The 18,729-nt window shown below is 42.3% G+C and overlaps 2 protein-coding genes and 2 long non-coding RNA genes across 4 annotated transcripts in view; 2 read left to right on the top strand and 2 right to left on the bottom strand.

Annotated features, from left to right (window-relative positions):
* uhmk1 (U2AF homology motif (UHM) kinase 1) overlaps nt 1–9,386 on the bottom strand; it is a 28,286-nt gene extending 18,900 nt beyond the window's left edge. Inside the window, exons 1-2 of the mRNA XM_042007257.1 lie at nt 8,610–9,386; nt 8,227–8,356 (exon numbers count right to left, since the gene is read on the bottom strand). Of these exons, the coding sequence (XP_041863191.1) occupies nt 8,227–8,356; nt 8,610–8,913 (434 nt within the window). The 5' untranslated portion in view covers nt 8,914–9,386. The remainder of the gene's footprint in view (nt 1–8,226; nt 8,357–8,609) is intronic.
* LOC121653649 lies at nt 4,323–13,227 on the top strand. The gene is made up of 3 exons (XR_006012832.1): nt 4,323–4,483; nt 10,408–10,411; nt 13,218–13,227. It is a non-coding gene; the product is annotated as an uncharacterized LOC121653649 (long non-coding RNA).
* LOC121653648 lies at nt 9,656–17,375 on the bottom strand. Its single transcript, XR_006012831.1, has 3 exons — nt 17,365–17,375; nt 13,654–13,658; nt 9,656–9,771 (listed from the first exon to the last, which is right to left on the bottom strand). It is a non-coding gene; the product is annotated as an uncharacterized LOC121653648 (long non-coding RNA).
* akr1a1b (aldo-keto reductase family 1, member A1b (aldehyde reductase)) overlaps nt 15,607–18,729 on the top strand; it is a 35,935-nt gene continuing 32,812 nt past the window's right edge. Inside the window, exon 1 of the mRNA XM_042007258.1 lies at nt 15,607–15,746. The gene's annotated coding sequence lies outside the window, so the exon portion shown is untranslated. The remainder of the gene's footprint in view (nt 15,747–18,729) is intronic.

The following is an 18,729-nucleotide window of genomic DNA, read 5'->3' as shown; positions in this document are numbered from 1 at the left end:
GTTTTGAGCTTGGCCTTGTCCAGCATCGAACAAGCCTCCACAGTGGTGTCAGGAAAGCTCACGCTGTGGTGAGGAAACAGGTCTCCAAGCAGCAGACGAGATGCTGAGTGAAGGCAACGTGCTCCTCAGCGTGCACCAGGACGGTATCACACCTGAAATCATGTCACCAAATTCAGAATAGAAACTAAATAGATGGAAACATCACGTACAGCCTGCGAGCTGCTTCATTCATCCAAAATTAGCTGTGGTTAATAAGACTTTGTTTTTATTTTTCTATAAAAAGAAAGAAAGAAAATGTGACTTCCCTCCGTTCTCCTGGTCCCAGCGTCCTCTGTCTCTTTCGTGGCTGTCCAGCTGCACTGTCCTTACAGAGAGGGGAGATGGACACCCCGTCCAAACAAGTCACCTAGTTAGCTTTTACGTGTTTTTATGCACTATAAATATTTGTGGAGCAGCAAAATAATGTAAATCTATTGTGGACTCGGCCTGTATGATCCAGCAGTCTGGATTTAGACGTCAAGTTTATCACGGGACTCAAACGTTTTCTCTTTAAGAAGCTCACACGTTGGAGCTCTGATACAAACTAATGACAGATGCAGACTATTAAAACGTTTCCTGTTTCCTTTAAAGGCCTAGAAAACCTGCAGGGTCGGCACTTTAACAGCTCAGTCTAAGTCTTTCTTTTTAACCTGTTCAGCCTCATAGGAAGCAGAATCATAGTCTGGTTGCTGTGTTGTGCTGAACAAATTTGCTCTGGCAAGGGGAGGGTTATGGGTTTAAGGCTCCTCTTGATCATCTGATTCATTTATTGACTTTGAATCATGGAATCTATGTAACCTTGTTGGACCTGACCGAGGAGACAGAAAAAGAAGGAAGACAGCAAAAAGAAGCAAAGAAGAAAAGAAGAAAGAGATAAAAACACCACAGACAGAAGCAACGAACCTTCAATCCACACTAACAAACTGTTAAGCTTGTACACAAACACACCAGAAAGTTTCCTACGGCTTTTACAAAAAACAGCGCTGACAGTGATCAAGAGTTCCTAAAAAATAACCAAATCAAGATCACATCCCACCCAAATGTGGCAGTCCATCCGGGTCCCAGGTCCTGGGGCAACCACCCCCCCTGCCCACCCCTGGCAGGGCACAGAGGAACCAGGTGTGAGGTCCCCATTACCCTCACCGAGGGAAGAAGTTCGATTTCAGAGGAGGGGGACAGAAGTACTTTTTATATTAAACTAATCTTTCAGCTCACCGTGTTTTCTAGTTCTTCTGCTTTTCTGTTGCTGCTTCTAAGCTTGATGTTCTTTTTTTGGTTTGACTGGTTGTAAAACAGTAAAACATTATCATCCAGTTCTATGTTTCACCTTATTAGTCAACTTCACACCAACTCAGTACCACCAGTTTTACCTATTTATGGAATATCATCATTTACAGAGCTCCACCCGATGGTGGGCAGGTTTCACACAGGAGGGAAGAAACTGAATAAAATGTCCATTATTCAGTGAAAGTAGTGAAGTATTAATTTTATTTTAAACAAGTGAAACAGAACCATTGATTTTTTTGTAAATGAAAAGTGAACAGCAAACCACAGAAGGGTCAACATAAAGACCTCAAGCAAAGTTTCCAAACACATGTTGGAACGATCAACAACAGCCTCACAAGAACCTCCACCTGGTTAAAAACATCCACCCGGTCAACAAGGACCTCCACCCGATCACCTGACCTCTGACATCAGGCAGCATGCCTCTCAGGATGTCTGGTGTTTGAACGTTGAAGCTCAGATCCAGATTATCATCACTAAAATTTGTCACAATGCTTCATGTCATGATTAACATGTTTCTTCTTTTCAACCTCCCCTCTGAGCCTCCATCTCCAGCCTCTCCTCCATCTCCTCCAGCTTCTCCTACTCTCCCTCCTCCATCTCCAGCCTCTCCTCCATCTCCTCCCACACTCCCCCTTCCATCGTTTCCTCCTGCATCTACTTCTGCATCTCTACTATCCATCACCTGACAAAAATATATTGTACACACACACACACTTCCACACACACAGTGTAAAGACACACACAGCATAAACCAGCACTCCAGACTAACTTCTTTTACGAGGAGCACAGCGTCCCCTAACTTAAATTTTTAAGAGCCCAAGCAGAAAATTTAGGGGCCACACTGAAATCACCTTGCAAAGCAAAAATTCACATTTCTTCTCATTTTCACCGTATTAGTGATAAAAACTTTAACAATAAATTCAGAAATTACAATCTTTACAATTCACTTTACAAAAAACACAAACACTGATACAAAACAAGTAGACGTAGAACTTGTCAAATCAAATAAAATCAGATTTGAACTGATTTTTCTTTGTAGTCGAAGCAGAAAACTTTGTCCCCATCTTCCCCCACAGGGCATGGTACGACTGGTCCATGTAGTTTTTGGTAATAAACAACTTCAGGACTGATGCTCCTCCAGACGCTGTTCCCACTCCTCAGTAAGAACAGCAGCTATTGGCTGTCCTACAAGTCACTAATTAGCATCATCAGCCTGGTACATATAGTTGTAATGGATGCTGTTATAAAGAGGGATGTAGAGGGAAAGACAGAAATTTATAAAAAGACGACTTAAAAATGTTTAGAACAGCAAATAAATAAAAAAAAACATAATAAATAAAATAAAAATTCTGTCAATATTATTTTTTTAGTTCAGTTGTTTTAAGTGTATTTTGTTTTTTAATTAGTCTGGAACATTTCACACCACTTCTGTTTAAATATTTTTGTCCACACGCTTCATTAAGAAAGGGATAATGCCCGACGAGGTGGCCGTTATCATAAATTAACGGACGACGCGGAGCATGGTTTAAGTCCTGCTTATACCATGGTCCATTAAGAAAGAAAAAAATATTAAATTATTAATGCGTTAATGTTGTTTTTTACTGGACTATTTCGTGACGTGTTGCCAAGGTAACCGGCTCTGACACAGAACCTGCAGCTCGGTCGGTCAACTGTTGCATAATGGGCTTGGCAGACGGGAGGCGCTGTTGCTCCTCCTCCATCATTTCCTATGGAACCTGTGTGATGGGGCGAAAATCGCTGTCCTCCTCCTGCCAAGTGACAGGCGACATTTGTGCATGTGAAATGTTGCGCTCGTTCGTGCAGACGTGCACACAGGGCGACGCGACACAAGAAAACAGAAAAAGTTGAATTTTTGCCGCTGTCGCCTGGTGCTACAGCCAACCAGCGAGGGGCTTGATGAACTGACCAATGAGAGCAGGCTGGACAGTTCAGTCTGCAAACACTTTGAACATGGAAGAATGGATCATTTTAGCTGAATAAAAGGCAGCCACGTAGCGCCAGACTGAATTAGTCCGAACGTAGGTTCTGGATTTATCTGGATCAGCCTTGAGGTCCATCAAATGATGATATCCAGGATGCTGTTTCCTATTTTGTAAACTCGGATGAAGCCTGGGTCGTCTTTCTTTTATACAGTAAACAGCAAGATTTCTGTCAATTCATGCAAAATCTTGAAAAGGTCAAAATCCCCACCAAAATCATAACCAATCAAATTTCTTGGAGAAAAGTGATCTGAGAGCACGATGCACGACACTGCTGCCGTCGCTGGTCGCCTCCCGTGTGTCGAGCCCATTAGACCTGATCAGTGGAGGGAAGGGAGATGATTGCTTAACGTATGTGTCATTTCAGAGGGCGGATGAAGCTCTTACAGCTTGTGTGTGTCCAGAGGATGATGCCACATTTTGTTTCAAACAGTCAAAGTCCACAGATCGTTTCCTACATGCTCAATAAGCCTGCAGGCTGCTCTAATCTGGCACAGCTGATGCCCGGCAGTTACAAACTACCGTTTAGTCAGCGCAATAATTTACAACAATAAGTCTATTTGACCGGAACTTCTTTCATAGGTCTCCATTATCACTTTTTAATGGACACCCTCCAGCCAATCACAATCGAGTATTCACCCAGACCATGGTATAATAGACATTACTATCTGACGGTAAGCCAGCACAGGATCCTCCAGCAGCAGCTTCTACGTTTCATTTCCAGCCTGGTCATGAAACAGAGGTGAACGTCGTCTGAATGCAGCAGCTGCTGCTGCTAGAAGACCAAGCCTCGTATGAGAGGGTCTGCACAGCACCGCTCCTCGTTGGGAAGATAAACTCCCTTCATTCACCTCCGTCTCCAAAAGTCTCCAATAACACCAGAAAAACTCGCTAGAGGGTCTGAAAACTCGCTAAATACAGCCACAAAGTCGCTACGCTGGCAACACTGAGGAATAATAAATTCCCCCAAGACCCGCCTCTTTCCACACATTAGCCAATCACAGAGATCGTTCGCCCCCGCTCACACACACATTGGCTGTCGTCTTCTTCGTTGGTGTTCGTCTCCTTTTCTCGTATTGAAGTTAGTTTGAGTCGACAAATCAGCAGCTAATTTGTTATTACTATGAACTACTGGGCTGAAGAGGGAGCAGAAGTTTGTTAGCGACTAAATAAATAAATAAATAAATAAATAAATAAATTCAGTCAGAACTCCTACAAGAAAAAGACCGGTCGCCGAGTAGATGAAAAATTCACTCACACTGTCTCACATTTTAGTCGCAAAATGCCACCATTCGGTTGCAGTCTGGAGCCCTGTAAACACACACACACACACACACACACACACACACACACACACACACACACACACACACACACACACACAGCATAAACACACATACAAACCTCCCAGTCTGGTTCAGTCTAAATCTAAACTCACACACAGATGAAAGTAACCTGTAGCCGTTGGCCTCAGCAAGTCAAACCAGCAACGGATGCAGCTGACTTCCATCCAGTCAGACTTCTATCAAGTCTGAGAGTCTAACCATGTGACGTGTCTCCAGACAAGTTTAACCACTGACAAAATTATACATCTCCACCATGACTGCAGCAGGAACGAACTTCTACATGTTCTCCTTTTACTGTACCTGTATTGTAATGAACTCAAGACCTACATACAAGTGTTTTCAAGACTTCGCTCGTCACATGGTCACAGATTTTGATGGGCCACAGATTTTGGTGTAACACCGGTGCTGGATTCCCATCACCCCTCTGAACTTGAGACATACAGACAGTGGACGTGCAAGAAAAACAGATTTTTGTCAGCAGTTTGTATTTTTATATATATATATATATATATATATTAAATATCAAACATTGCACACATGCTACTGGATAAATTTATGTTTTTAATCACAAAAATTTTATATTTTTGTAAAATTCTTATGAATGTAGTTTGTGTTGGGAGGATGGCGGATCCTACTTATTGGCTAGCTGCCACTGAAAACAAGATATAGTTTTACCATAACTTTTTGACTAAACCCCCTGTACAGGAGGCAGCACGAGATCCTGCAGTCCAGCAGATGTTAGCAGACACCAGCGATGCTAACATGTAGCATAGCAACATGACGGGGACGAACTTAACTAAAAGACCCTACCAAGCATCAGCATCCAAACCAAACACAGTTACAAAAAGTAAACCAAACAGTAAAACCCCAGCAGTTCTATGTGAATGTAGGAACCATGAGAACATCTCTGTCCACTTTAGAGCTTCTGCTAGTTTCTCCACACAAACACACAGCAGAGACTCTGCTGGTTCCAGAGACGTCTGTCTCATCACGGTGGGACAGAAATTCTGGAGCTAGCAGCCAGAACCAGAAACCAGGTCTTACTGTTGCTGTTTGTGGTGAAAAGTTTGATTCCAGCTCTAGAAACTCTGCTAACGTGTCTCCTGTGACTGTTTGACATAAACCATTAAGGTCCTGCTGGTTTCCATGGAGATGAAGGAGGTTTATAGTGAAGGATTCACTCTTCCTATCAGAGACTATCTTGAGCTTCACTTCTTTCTGGACCCTCATGGTGTTTCTAAGGTGAATGTGGGATCTATCCCTGGATCCTCGTCATCATCATCATCATCGGCTGATGGCTTCCTGAGATATTTACCTGCGTAACACCTCTATTAAACACCTGGAAACCTGCTCAGGCTCACTTTTACCTTCTACTGCAGCACAGTTCCTCCTCAGATATTACTTTACTCGTTCCTAGGACAACTTTACTCGTTCCTAGGACAACTTTACTCGTTCCTAGGACTACTTTACTCGTTCCTAGGACTACTTTACTCGTTCCTAGGACAACTTTACTCGTTCCTAGGACAACTTTACTCGTTCCTAGGATTACTTTACTCGTTCCTAGGACTACTTTACTCGTTCCTAGGACTACTTTACTCGTTCCTAGGACTACTTTACTCGTTCCTAGGACTACTTTACTCGTTCTAGGATTACTTTACTCTTTCCTAGGATTACTTTACTCTTTCCTAGGATTACTTTACTCGTTGCTAGGATTACTTTACTCGTTGCTAGGATTACTTTACTCGTTCTAGGATTACTTTACTCGTTCCTAGGACAACTTTACTCGTTCCTAGGACAACTTTACTCGTTCCTAGGACAACTTTACTCGTTCCTAGCACTACTTTACTCGTTCCTAGGATTACTTTACTCGTTCCTAGGACTACTTTACTCGTTCCTAGGACAACTTTACTCGTTCCTAGGACAACTTTACTTGTTCCTAGGACTACTTTACTCGTTCCTAGGACTACTTTACTCGTTCCTAGCATTACTTTACTCGTTCTAGGATTACTTTACTCTTTCCTAGGATTACTTTACTCGTTGCTAGGATTACTTTACTCGTTGCTAGGATTACTTTACTCGTTGCTAGGATTACTTTACTCGTTGCTAGGATTACTTTACTCGTTGCTAGGATTACTTTACTCGTTCCTAGCATAACTTTACTCGTTCCTAGGATTACTTTACTCGTTCCTAGGATTACTTTACTCGTTGCTAGGATTACTTTACTCGTTTCTAGGATTACTTTACTCGTTCCTAGGATTACTTTACTCGTTCCTAGGATTACTTTACTCGTTCCTAGGATTACTTTCCTCGTTCTAGGATTACTTTCCTCGTTCTAGGATTACTTTACTCGTTCTAGGATTACTTTACTCGTTCTAGGATTACTTCACTCGTTCTAGGATTACTTTACTCGTTCTAGGATTACTTTACTCGTTCCTAGGATTACTTTACTCGTTCTAGGATTACTTTACTCGTTCTAGGATCACTTTACTCGTTCCTAGAAGAACTGGGCTGCTATGTTATTACTCAGTGAGGCTGACTAGTTTTGTGTAAAACGAGTCATTTTCTTTCCAATCCGATATCAAGTAAAATACAAGCGAGTATCAGCAACACGGATCCGATTCTGATACTTAGTAACAAAACTAAGTCTTCCAAAGCAAAGTCTTTTTGAAAACCTACCATGCTGAACATTTAATGACAGCCTCTGCAGCATCCTTACCTACTGCATCCAGGCCTGTTGAACTGATGTGAGCTGATCTCCAGGACACATATCATTCTAAGCTGAACTCATACAGATATTTATTGCAGCATTAATGCTGTACATAACCAAACAGGAACGAGGGGAACTCCTGTGGTTTCAACACAAACCTAAACCTAGCAGACATGAAAATCACTTTCTCAGAGTTTATCATCAGTGGTCCACAGCTCCACATGTATCCCTCTGAACAGGGGTTGGCACCTGCCTGCGGCATCAAAGGAATCCAGGAGTGATGCGCCTCGTCCTTGCAGCACCTGTCCCACTAATTTCCGCTAATTTGTGTTATGGTTGACTCTCAGATACTAAAGGAGGTTTGTGGTGTTGCTACAGCACCTCTGTCTTCCCACACACAGCGTACATCACGCCGTTGCTGTTCAGCTCCACACGTGATGCTACGAACTGAGTCAGCCGCTGCGCCCCCACGCTGCGCCATCTCACATGACTACAGGCAGAAGAAAAAGTAGTTCCTGCCATCTGGGTATAATTTAGAGCAGATCCTGATATTAAAGTTAATTTCCACTGTTTCCCAGTTCTTGATAAGACTGCATGTTTACCCCAAACTACTAAAACATGCTCATTCAAACATGAAAATCAATTCTAGAACATAAAAAGTTGGAATCGGTAGTTTCGATATTCTGGTATCAGCACATCACTAAGACTGACACAGTAACACATATCTTAACACTTCTGTAGAAACCAGTTTGGTTGGAAACTAAGACATTTGTTTACGTTCCTGTAAGTAGTAAGAACAGGTTTTCTTCTGATGGAGTACCATCCTGTTAGCAGGAAGGGTGCCTACCTCCCAGCCTGGGTACCACTGTTGCATCTCACCAACAGCTCAGACACGCTGACATCCAAGAGCTCCAGCAGAAGGCAGCGCGTGGCGACCCCCATGCAGCCGTGGTTGGTGAACACCCCGTATAGTGTCACTAAGAACAACAACACATTCATCAGTAACAAGAAGGCAAAGCTTAGGCTCCCACATCAACACCAGGGCAAAGAAAATATACACTCCACACAAGATGCTGATTTTGGGTGTAAACTGAAGTGGAACACAGTCCATATTTCTAAGTTTTTAATACGCAGAAAGGCACAATACAAGCTATTTAAAAAACCTGCTTCAGATTTTCTTTCTCTACATAGTGTAAGCAACCTCATCACACACCGCTGATAAAGTCTCACCTATGTTTTTATGTCCCTGAATGTCTTCCAGTACGGACCTCTCCTTGTGAAACCCGTAATCTCCTCCCTGAGTGTCGGCCTGAAACTCCTTGACCGCGGCGGTTGTGACTCTGCCGGAGCTGACCCGGTACACAGAGGCCGAGACTCCCTGACCGAGCTGGGACTGGACGGTCCAAATCTCCCCAAAGATCTCAAACAGCACCGGCTTCATGCTCGGATCCACGCCGTCCGTTGTGGGCAGGATGCTGTCCGGGCGCGGCGCCGGTACCTTTGCAGTCGACTCGGACGAGCCGCAGTGGGCCATTGGACAACAACGGACCGGGGACAGGAAGACAGGAGCCAGCTAGTTGACAGGTAAAAGCAGCCGCAGGAGCATTGCAAAGCGAAGTCTATCATAAAACCGCCTGGACGAGTCAACGCCGACGAGCAACCAGTCTGGCTGCACCCACGACCTGGTTGAAGCTGACCACAGAGCGGAATCCGAGCATATTAAACGTTTTGCTGACAAGGGCTGTCAAAATTAGCTCGCGCCAGTCAGCTGACGAAAAGTTAGCCAACCTGGTTCATCCAATGCTTAAACTAGCCACTGAGTTTGAGCAAAGCAACGAACCACTTCCACGAAGCGGAGGAAGATAGTTCATCCATAATGAACCGCAAGTTATTAAAGATGATCAACGAGGTCTGAAAACTTAGTAAAGGTTATGGTTTCTGTCTTCAGGGAACTTTTCTTTGCGTTGCAAACTCGAATTCATGATTTCCGGTTCTGCTACTTTTATGTTGCTGCGTGTTCTCCTCCAGAGCGCCCCCCGCCGGTAGGGAGGGTACTTACACCATTTTCCTCATCCATCCATCCATCCATCCATCCATCCATCCATCCAGAAAGTAAAGTTTAAAGATAAAAAGAGAGTTCTGTGTTTAAACACACACACACACCACACACATATATGTATGTTTTTAGATAGATAGATAGATAGATAGATAGATAGATAGATAGATAGATAGATAGATAGATAGATAGATAGATAGATAGATAGATAAATAAACAAATAGAAAATTGTCCCCTCGCCCTCCGTGGGTGGTCTCTCATCCATCCAAGCTCGGGTCCTCTACCAGAGACCTGGGAACTTGAGGGTTCTGTGCAGTATCTTTGCTGTTCCTAGGACTGCACTCTTCTGGACTGAGATGTCTGAGGTTTGTCCTGGGATCTGCTGTAGCCACTCTTCCAGTTTGGGGTTACTGCCCCGAGTGCTCCGATGACCACGGGCACCACTGTTGCCTTCACTTTCTAAGCCCTCTCAAGTTCTTCAGTAACATTCCAACAAAGCCTTGTTCTTGCCTGTCATCCATTTCCATCTTGTTCCAGTAGCCCACTTCTCGCCAGGCTGCTTTGGTTCCCCAGCACCTGACGCAGACCTTGTTTGACCGGGCAACGTCTGAGCCGGTATGTCTTGTGTTCTCTTGTCTCTCATCATATGAGGTAGGCAGTAGCACAGAGGGTCTTGCCTAAGTACCCACACTAGGTGCTGGTACTTGCCCCGGCCGGGATGTGAACCCGGGTCTCCTGCGTGAAAGTCGGATGACTTACTCACTGTTGCCTTTTTAAAATGTCTCATAACATCTGCGTCTCTAAAGGAGTTTTATTTAGCTGGCTGAGGGAAAAATGTCTCTTTGGATTGGAAAGGCTGCAGACCCCTGCACTAAACACATAAACAGGTTTAGCAGCAGTTTTCTCTTTAAACAGCAACAGTTAAAATATTTCTTCATATATAAAATCACATATTTATGAGAAGGAAGGAAGAAATGTTCAGGATTTACTAACTAAAAGGTAAAAAGTCAGCAGGATGAATTTAAAGCTGTGAAGCTGCTTCCTTCTAAACACAGAAGGAACAATATGTGATGAATATCAGCATCAGGTGAACAGACAGAAAGCAGGATGAGAATCTCACAGCTTCTAGATGGTGAGGAGAGAGAAATATTCACAATATGCACAATAACTTCCATCCATGCACCTTCACTGCTTCATTATCCACATTTCTGGATATAAATTCTCTAAACTTTCATTCTTAGCTTGACTGTTTAGCTTCACCTCTGCACCTGCAGCCTCCGCTACCGGGAGTTAAGGGTTAACATCTCGTTTCCGGGTGTAGCGTCAGGTCTGTAGATGTAACTATAAACATGTGTGGTATCCACAGAAAGTCCAGAATCTCAGCTACCAGCTCAGTAAAACCATTTCTATCACCAACAAACACAGTTAGTACAACAATAATTAAAAGACCAGGTACACAAAGTCTGAAAAATACATAAACACAGATGATGTTTCCCCATGAACGACTCCTCTACTGAAAGCTCACATCTCACAGATTCCACAGCTGGAAGTTTCATCTTAATATGACCAAGATTCACCGAACCAGAGGCAGAAGAAGACCCGATTTATGCTGTAGAAGTCAGAAAGCATGTCTTACCTTTGCTGTCTTGCATAAATTAAAACCACATTTATAAAAAAATAAATTAATTAATTAAAAGTTTCTCATCCAAAAATCTTGATGTTCTGCCATCTGCAGGTTTAGACAAAGAGAAACTTCGGTTCTTCTTCTTCTTTCTTAAGTTCCAGACAGAAAACGTCTCTTCATGTTAATAAAGCCGCTCTCTCCTGATTACATCAGAGGCACCGCTGCAGCTCGGATAGGAGACATGGACGCAGGCCTCAAGATGGCGGCTTATCCAGTTGTGTCTTTCCGCGGCTGAGAGTAGTGTCCTGTTTTCACTTATCCTGTGCTTGTAATTTGAACCTCGCTTGACCAGGAACAATCTGTAATGTTGTTCTGATACACTTCATCCAATTACCTTAGAGAAAGGACCCCAAACATTATATTTACCCCAGACTCCTCGTGGGATGCTAAACACCTCGTGGCTACTAGCTAGCTCCCTGTTAACTTAGCGCTAATTGTCAGTAACCTCCATCATTCATCATGCAGCGGCTCGACCAAGGTACTAAAAGAAAGGAAAAAGAGAAAACTACTTCTTTCAAGAATACAACCACAGCTCTCTTCAAAGCTTTGATGTCAGCTACTAAATCTGCAACATCTACAGCTCTTACTGCTATCGTTAGCTCTTTCCGTGAGCATGATTACAACGGCTCCTTCATCGAGGACACCCAGAGCTCAGATCTATGTCCACTGCCAGATTCCGACCCGAGCACGCCTTCCAAACCTGATGGGAAAAAAGTGAAAGGTGACCTGATGCTCACCCAACTTCAAAATAACATAGCTAGCTTAATCAACGAGCGCTCTGATAACCTGGAAAGTACGATAAACCTCAATACAGTGAGCATCGATGCTTTGAAAAAGTCTATTGATTTTGTATTTGCAGAGGTGGAAACTTTGAAAGCCAAAGTTAAAGCTGTAAGTCTCACTTGCGGGAATAATATCCAGAAACTATCAGATTTAGAATTGAGGCTCAATGAGACGGAGCGTTATCAACGTAGATGGAATCTGAGGCTTCACGGGATCCCGGAAAACAGACAGGAAAACATCAAAACTAAGGTTGCTGATCTATGCTTTGCTGTCCTCGGGGCTAGTCACGCCAAGATCAAGGAATACATTGATATCGTTCATCGCCTGGGACTTTTCAACGACACACAGAAAAAACTGAGGACAACACTTATCCGCTTCACCAACAGATCGTCACGTGACCTGGTCTGAAAAATGGCCAAAGAAAGCAGCTTCCTCAAAGAAAACAAGCTGAGATTCACTGAGGAGTGTCGATAAAGACCTACGTCAAAAACTTTGGCCACTTATTGAGGAGGCAAGGAGAAATGGGAAAAAAAGCCCATTTTGCTGCTCTCGTGTGATCATAGAGGGAAGAGAGATCCGGTCGCCCCCTGCTCAACACGCTGCAACTTCCACATCTGAACGGATGGACATCATGGCGCCTCCATAGTGACAATGGCTATTACTCCACTGGTAACAAAATTCATCAGAGCCAGCATGATGGTTATCCGCTCTCTTCTCAGGGCACCACATTGTTTTCTCAGGTACAGTTATATCTACAGAAGGTACGACGATTGTTAAAATGCTGAATGCTGATATTCGTTAGCCTTTAACCTTTATTTGTTCCTGGTTACAGTTATAATTTGAATCTCAGATTGAGATGTGAAACCTGCTTACTGTGTTCTTAGTTCCTCTACAACGTCCTTTTCTGTCTTTTCTTTAAATGCTAGGGGGTTAAGAGAAAATGTTAAATGTAAAGCTTTATTCTTGTTTGCAAAGCAGCAGAAATCCAGCTTCTGTTTTTTTCAAGAGTCACACTCGGTGGATAAAGATACGTCCTTTTGGAAAACTCAGTGGGGAAATAATCTATGGTTCTCTAACGGATCAGAAAGATCAGCAGGGGTCACGATTTACCGACCTTTATGGGTACAACACAAAACCAGAAAATGACCTCTTACTCGATGCTTTAGAGTCTAGTTTTATACATTGGCTTTCCAAATACCCTATCGCAATAATCATAGTTGGTGGGGATTTTAACATCGCTTCAAATGGCTCTCTTGACAGATGGCCTCCACAGACCAAAAAGTTTTTTGCTTCTAGTCTTTCTACATTTATGCAGAAATTTAATTTGGTAGATATCTGGAGAAAAAAAATCCTACTACTAAAATGTATAAATCTCTGCAATCACAACTCCTACTCACCATCAACCTGAAAACCCATCCGAAAATGACATTCAAGTTTTGGCATCACTCCAAAATAAATGACATTTATAAAATGAAAGCAGACGGAGCGTTTGTTAGGTTAAGGACAAAATGGCTGAAGGAAGGGGAACAAAACTCTGCATACTTTTTTCTACTAGAAAAGACTCGACTCTATTTCTAAACTTTGTATCAACAACATCACTACTGATGACCCCAAAGAAAGAGCCAACTTTTGCTATAAAAATCTAGATAAATCCCAATATAACAGAGAAGACGCTGCCCTTTTTTTAGACACTTAACCAAAACCCAAACGCTCAGTCAGGACCAAACGACTGCATGTGATAATCCTTTAACTCCCTCTGACGTCCTCTCTGCCAGCAAAAGCTTAAAACTCAATAAATCCCCAGGAGTCGACGGGTTGACCTCTGAATTCTACATTTCCTTTGCAGAACAGCGAACCCACTTCCTTCATTGTATGTTCAGGGAAAGCATTGATAAACATTCTTCCCACTCTGTCAGGGACTTATAACCTTAATACCAAAGGTGAAACAAGTTATACTTAAAAATGAGAAAACCGAAGACCAGCTACAGTCAGAGGGATCAGGCCAAGATTCAAGTCAGTAAACTTAACACAGTAGTTACAGGGAATGGATGAAATCTCTGTCTAAATGGAATAAATTAGTACAGCATTGTCTCAGAAGAAAACCCAGGTTATGACCATGCAGCAGATCATCAAAGAGAAAGACTATCATGTCGAGATGCTGCGTAATCAAGTGAGGGAGGATACAGGAGAAATCACCAAGCGTGTCCAGCAAACTGATGAGATAAAGCAGAATATAGGGAGCCAAAGATTATTCTCTGGAAAAAGAGAAGGAACTCATTGAGATTAAAGACCGCTTAAAACTTTTTTTCCCCAGAATCTGATGACCTAGAAGACATTTTTGATGTTATGACGACGTGGAAAGCTAAAATCAGAAAGCTCGGCATGGCATACTTGAGAATAAATGAGCTTGAAGAACAAAATAAAGTTTTTAGAGAAAGACTAAATCTGTCTTCAAAACAGCAAAAGGATCTGACAGGATTCAGGCAGAACGAAGCGTTAAAGCAGCGTCAATATGAAGAAGAAAACAAAGCTTTAACCAAAGAGCTACACATTAAAGAGGAGATGGTGAAGCTTAATATGCAAATCAACCGATTGAAGAGTAGAGCTGAGGCTGCAAATGCTCCAGGGTCAAGCTGGAAGCCACAGAGAAATGTCCCAACCCAATCCACACAAATGCATGACAAACAAACCAACAAAGAAACTATTCCATGCCCGTCTTCTCAAGCACAAATATCTGCTTTAAAGGGAGAACAGGGGATCACAAAAATGGGGGTGTAAACTCTACAGCAAGTTCAGCTGGAGGCGAAAAGGGCAAGGGTGGAGCAGACGATGCTTTAGTCTGTGACGGGGGCCAAAGTCTTTCAAGCAGGGGCGCTGTATTCTGTATTCTGTATTCTGTATTCTGGCAAGGCAGGAGAGAGAGAAGCTTATTATTATTTCAGAAACTTATAGAAAAAAAAAAAAGCTGTAAATGCACATTGTCTTGTTGGTGTTGTGTATATGTATAGAAATTATTTTATAAATGGTCTTATATTAGGTCTGACAAAAATGTTTATTAGTTTTAAAGTTCATCTGTTATATTGGTTTATAGTATTACAATTTACAAATTAATTCAGTCCACAGAAATATAATCATAACATCATAGAATATATACTTATATATACACACACACACACACACACGTGTATATATACATATATATACACACACACACACATATATATGTATATATATATGTGTGTGTGTGTGTTTAAAGCTATGTATTTCACAAACAATTTCACATAAATACACCGAACAATTAGACGAAGTTTCCACAATACAGCTCAGAGCTTGTCCAAGGCATAAAAAACATGGCGGGGCCTTTGCCTTCGTTTTCTGTTAAATAACATGCCACAATCCCAGATTACTTGTTAAAAAGCACTAATCAATAGTGACCATTTATCTGATGTTGCTACAGCAAGGACTGGCGTGATGCAGCCAGATAATATTAGTGCAGATAGATGGGCGTGTTTCCATTTTTCATGCTGGTCAGGGTGAACCTGCTTAGAGAATCAAAAAGAGCGTTTATTTTTAACATTAGAGATATGTTTATATAAACCTGAGCTCAATGGGTATCATTTATATTTAAATAACAGCTCTTTAATTTAGCCAGCTTTGATGAGTAACAAGTCATTTGATTGGGTATCTTCACCGGAAAGGGAGGAAGCATCATACCGGAAACGGAAATGTCAGCTAACTTCGGTGGTGTTTTTGAACCTTTAATAAACAGCGTTTGTCCTGCAGGCTGGTTGTTCTCTGACGGACTGACAGCCGGTGGTTTTTGTCAACTTGAAGTCCTCTGTGGGTGAGTTGAACCGTCCCTGATGAGGAGCTACAGGAAGCGTTAGGACGCAGACTTGCTGCTATCACCATGTAACCAGTAATATGTAGTAATATGTCTCTCTCACGTCTTTTCTGTTGTGAAGCTGACAGGAAGGTGAGTTTAGACTGGTCGGCTTAGATTGGTCTGCGATAAATGGTTTAGTTTCTGGGGGAAAAAATAAACAACCCCATGGAGTGGTGAAGCTAAAGCTACACCGCGGTCATTTTAACAGCGAATTTCAGATTCAATACACCGGGAAACAGGGACTGACATAAACTAACAACTGCGTTTTAAAGTAAATTACACCGGGACAAGCTAATGTTCCACCAGACAGCACTCTGCTTCGCTAACATGAGCTGCGATGGATCAGCTTGGCCGTGTTTGGTCCAGATGAGAGCGGCACCCGTAGCTTACGCACAAAGAAGGGAATGCGGAAGTCACGTGCTTCATGACTTTGTTTTGACCAGAAAAAATGTGCTTTTTTTCTTTTTGTATATGACTTAAACATGAATAATAAAGTGTGTCAAAGGCATTTTTGAAGTCTTTTGACTCTTCGTTGTCTCGTAAGAACATAAATAACCAGTCTCAGTTTGATAAAATTACATTAAATTTTAATTACATTAAAAATCTTGTGGAGATAAACACTGAATAGAAACATGATTATTAACCAGATGAGAAGCTTGACAGTTTTACTTTTTCATATAAGTTTTTATTGAAATTCTCACTCAGAATAAACAGTAGGAGCACAACGTTAAACAGATCAAATTTCTATCAAAGAAAATACAGAATATGAACATTCGATATAATAAAAACACTGAAGTTGTGGCAAAATATCTTCAAGTAATGTAGGGAGAGAATTTCACATCTTTGATGGAAATTTCAACACTGAAACAATATAACGTGCAGTTGTGGTAAAAACTGCAAACTATGTGTAAATTAGTCACCAAGAGGACCAATGAGAGCAGATCCAGAAGTCTTCTTTATCTGCTGCATGCTGTAGAGCAGGGGTGGCCAACGTCGGTCCTCGAGAGCCACAATCCTGCAGGTTTTCCAAATTTCCCTGCTCCGACACACCTGACTTAATCTAATGAGTCATTCTGCAGATCCTTATATGGATCCAACAGCCTATAAGGACCGACGTTGGCCACCCCTGCTGTAGACCTCCATGATGACCCAGATTTTTAGTGGAGAGTCAGTCAGGTGCTGGGAGTGCAGGACCTGTAGACACACACTGGCAGACAAACAGCAACCGTTTACAACCGTGTTCAACCGTTTGCTTTATTTAGCTTCATTTATAAGTACGTCTATATTATTACAGTTTCTGGTTTACAGGCTGATGCCAGACTGACATGTGTGCTTGAATAATTATCGGCAAGTTAGGTCACATGTCTGACACAGGCCGATATGCCACGTTGAAGCTGCCGTGGGTGGGAAGGGTTTGCAAAGGTTAGTCCTGCATCAGTGGACATGACAATGGTTCCCAGGGGGATGGGTTATATAAGGATGTGTCCTGAGACTGGACTTCAGTTCTAACATTGTCGGTTGGCCTGTGTTTAACTTGCCTTCTGGTCTTGTTTGAGCTCCTGTGATCGCAGTAAACAGCTGTGTCTTCTCATAGATCCGATAAGTGGTTTGTCAGTTTAGCTTGTACGTTTTCTTGAGCTTGAACAGCTTGGAGCATCACTAGCCCAGGAATGGATATTCCACTTCTCCACCTCTGCTACCCTCTTTTTGTTTAGTTTGCTGTCAATATCTTTTCTGAAACAAGCAAGCTCTGTGGAGACGGCGTCTTTGAAACTTTTAAGGTCTGTTTTTATATCCGACCTGGTAGCACAAATGCTAGCTTGCAGATTCTACATACCCTCGTCGTCTTCGGTGGCTTTTTCTGTCGTGTATTTTTCAGCCTTACCTGTTTTCATTGGTGTCTTGCCCTTTGGTTTATGATCAGTTTTCTCCTTCAATTGTGTAAAATACTGTCCGGTGATAATTCGAGTTAATTTGGGGAGTTTTGGTAGTCAATCCCGGAGCTCTCACCTTACACCACCCGCTCTGCCTGCTTACCCAACCATACCATATCGATGAGTTTGGCTTTTAACTCACCTGCCAGTTTATAGTTCAGAACTGCAGCTGCTGATGCGATGTGATGCGTTGTGATACGATGCGTTGTGATACGATGTGATGCGTTGTTATACGTTGTGATATGATGCATTGTGATACGATGTGATACGATATGATGTGTTGTGATACGATGTGATGCGTTGTGATGCGATGTGATGCGTTGTGATACGATGTGATGCGTTGTGATACGATGTGATGCGTTGTGATACGATATGATACGTTGTGATGTGCTGTGATACGATGTGATGTGTTGTGATACAATGTGAAACGATGTGATACAATGCGTTGTGATATGATGCGTTGTGATATGATGTGATACAATGTGATACAATGTGAGACGATGTGATACGATGCGTTGTGATACGATACGTTGTGATACGATACGATACGATGCGATACGATGCGTTGTGATACGCTGTGATGCGTTGTGATACGCTGTGATATGATGTGATGTGTTGTGATACAATGTGAAACGATGTGATACGATACGTTGTGATACGACGTGAGGTGTTGTGATACGATGTGATTTGTTGTGATACGATGTGATGCGTTGTGATACGATGTGATGCGTTGTGATACAATGTGATGCGTTGTGATACGATGTGATGTGCTGTGATACGATACGTTGTGATACGATACGTTGTGATACGATACGATGCGATACGATGCGATGTGATACGATGCCTTGTGATACGATGTGATACGATGCGTTGTGATACGATGTGATGCGTTGTGATACGCTGGGATACGATGTGATGTGTTGTGATACAATGTGAAACGATGTGATACGATACATTGTGATACGATGCGATACGATGCGATGTGATACGATGCGATGTGATATGAT

The sequence above is a fragment of the Melanotaenia boesemani genome, chromosome 14 (assembly GCF_017639745.1).
Source record: "Melanotaenia boesemani isolate fMelBoe1 chromosome 14, fMelBoe1.pri, whole genome shotgun sequence".
In the NCBI taxonomy this organism is placed as follows: domain Eukaryota; kingdom Metazoa; phylum Chordata; class Actinopteri; order Atheriniformes; family Melanotaeniidae; genus Melanotaenia; species Melanotaenia boesemani.
Note: the sequence above shows the minus strand (reverse complement) of the source record. Positions and strands in the feature narration are given on the sequence as shown.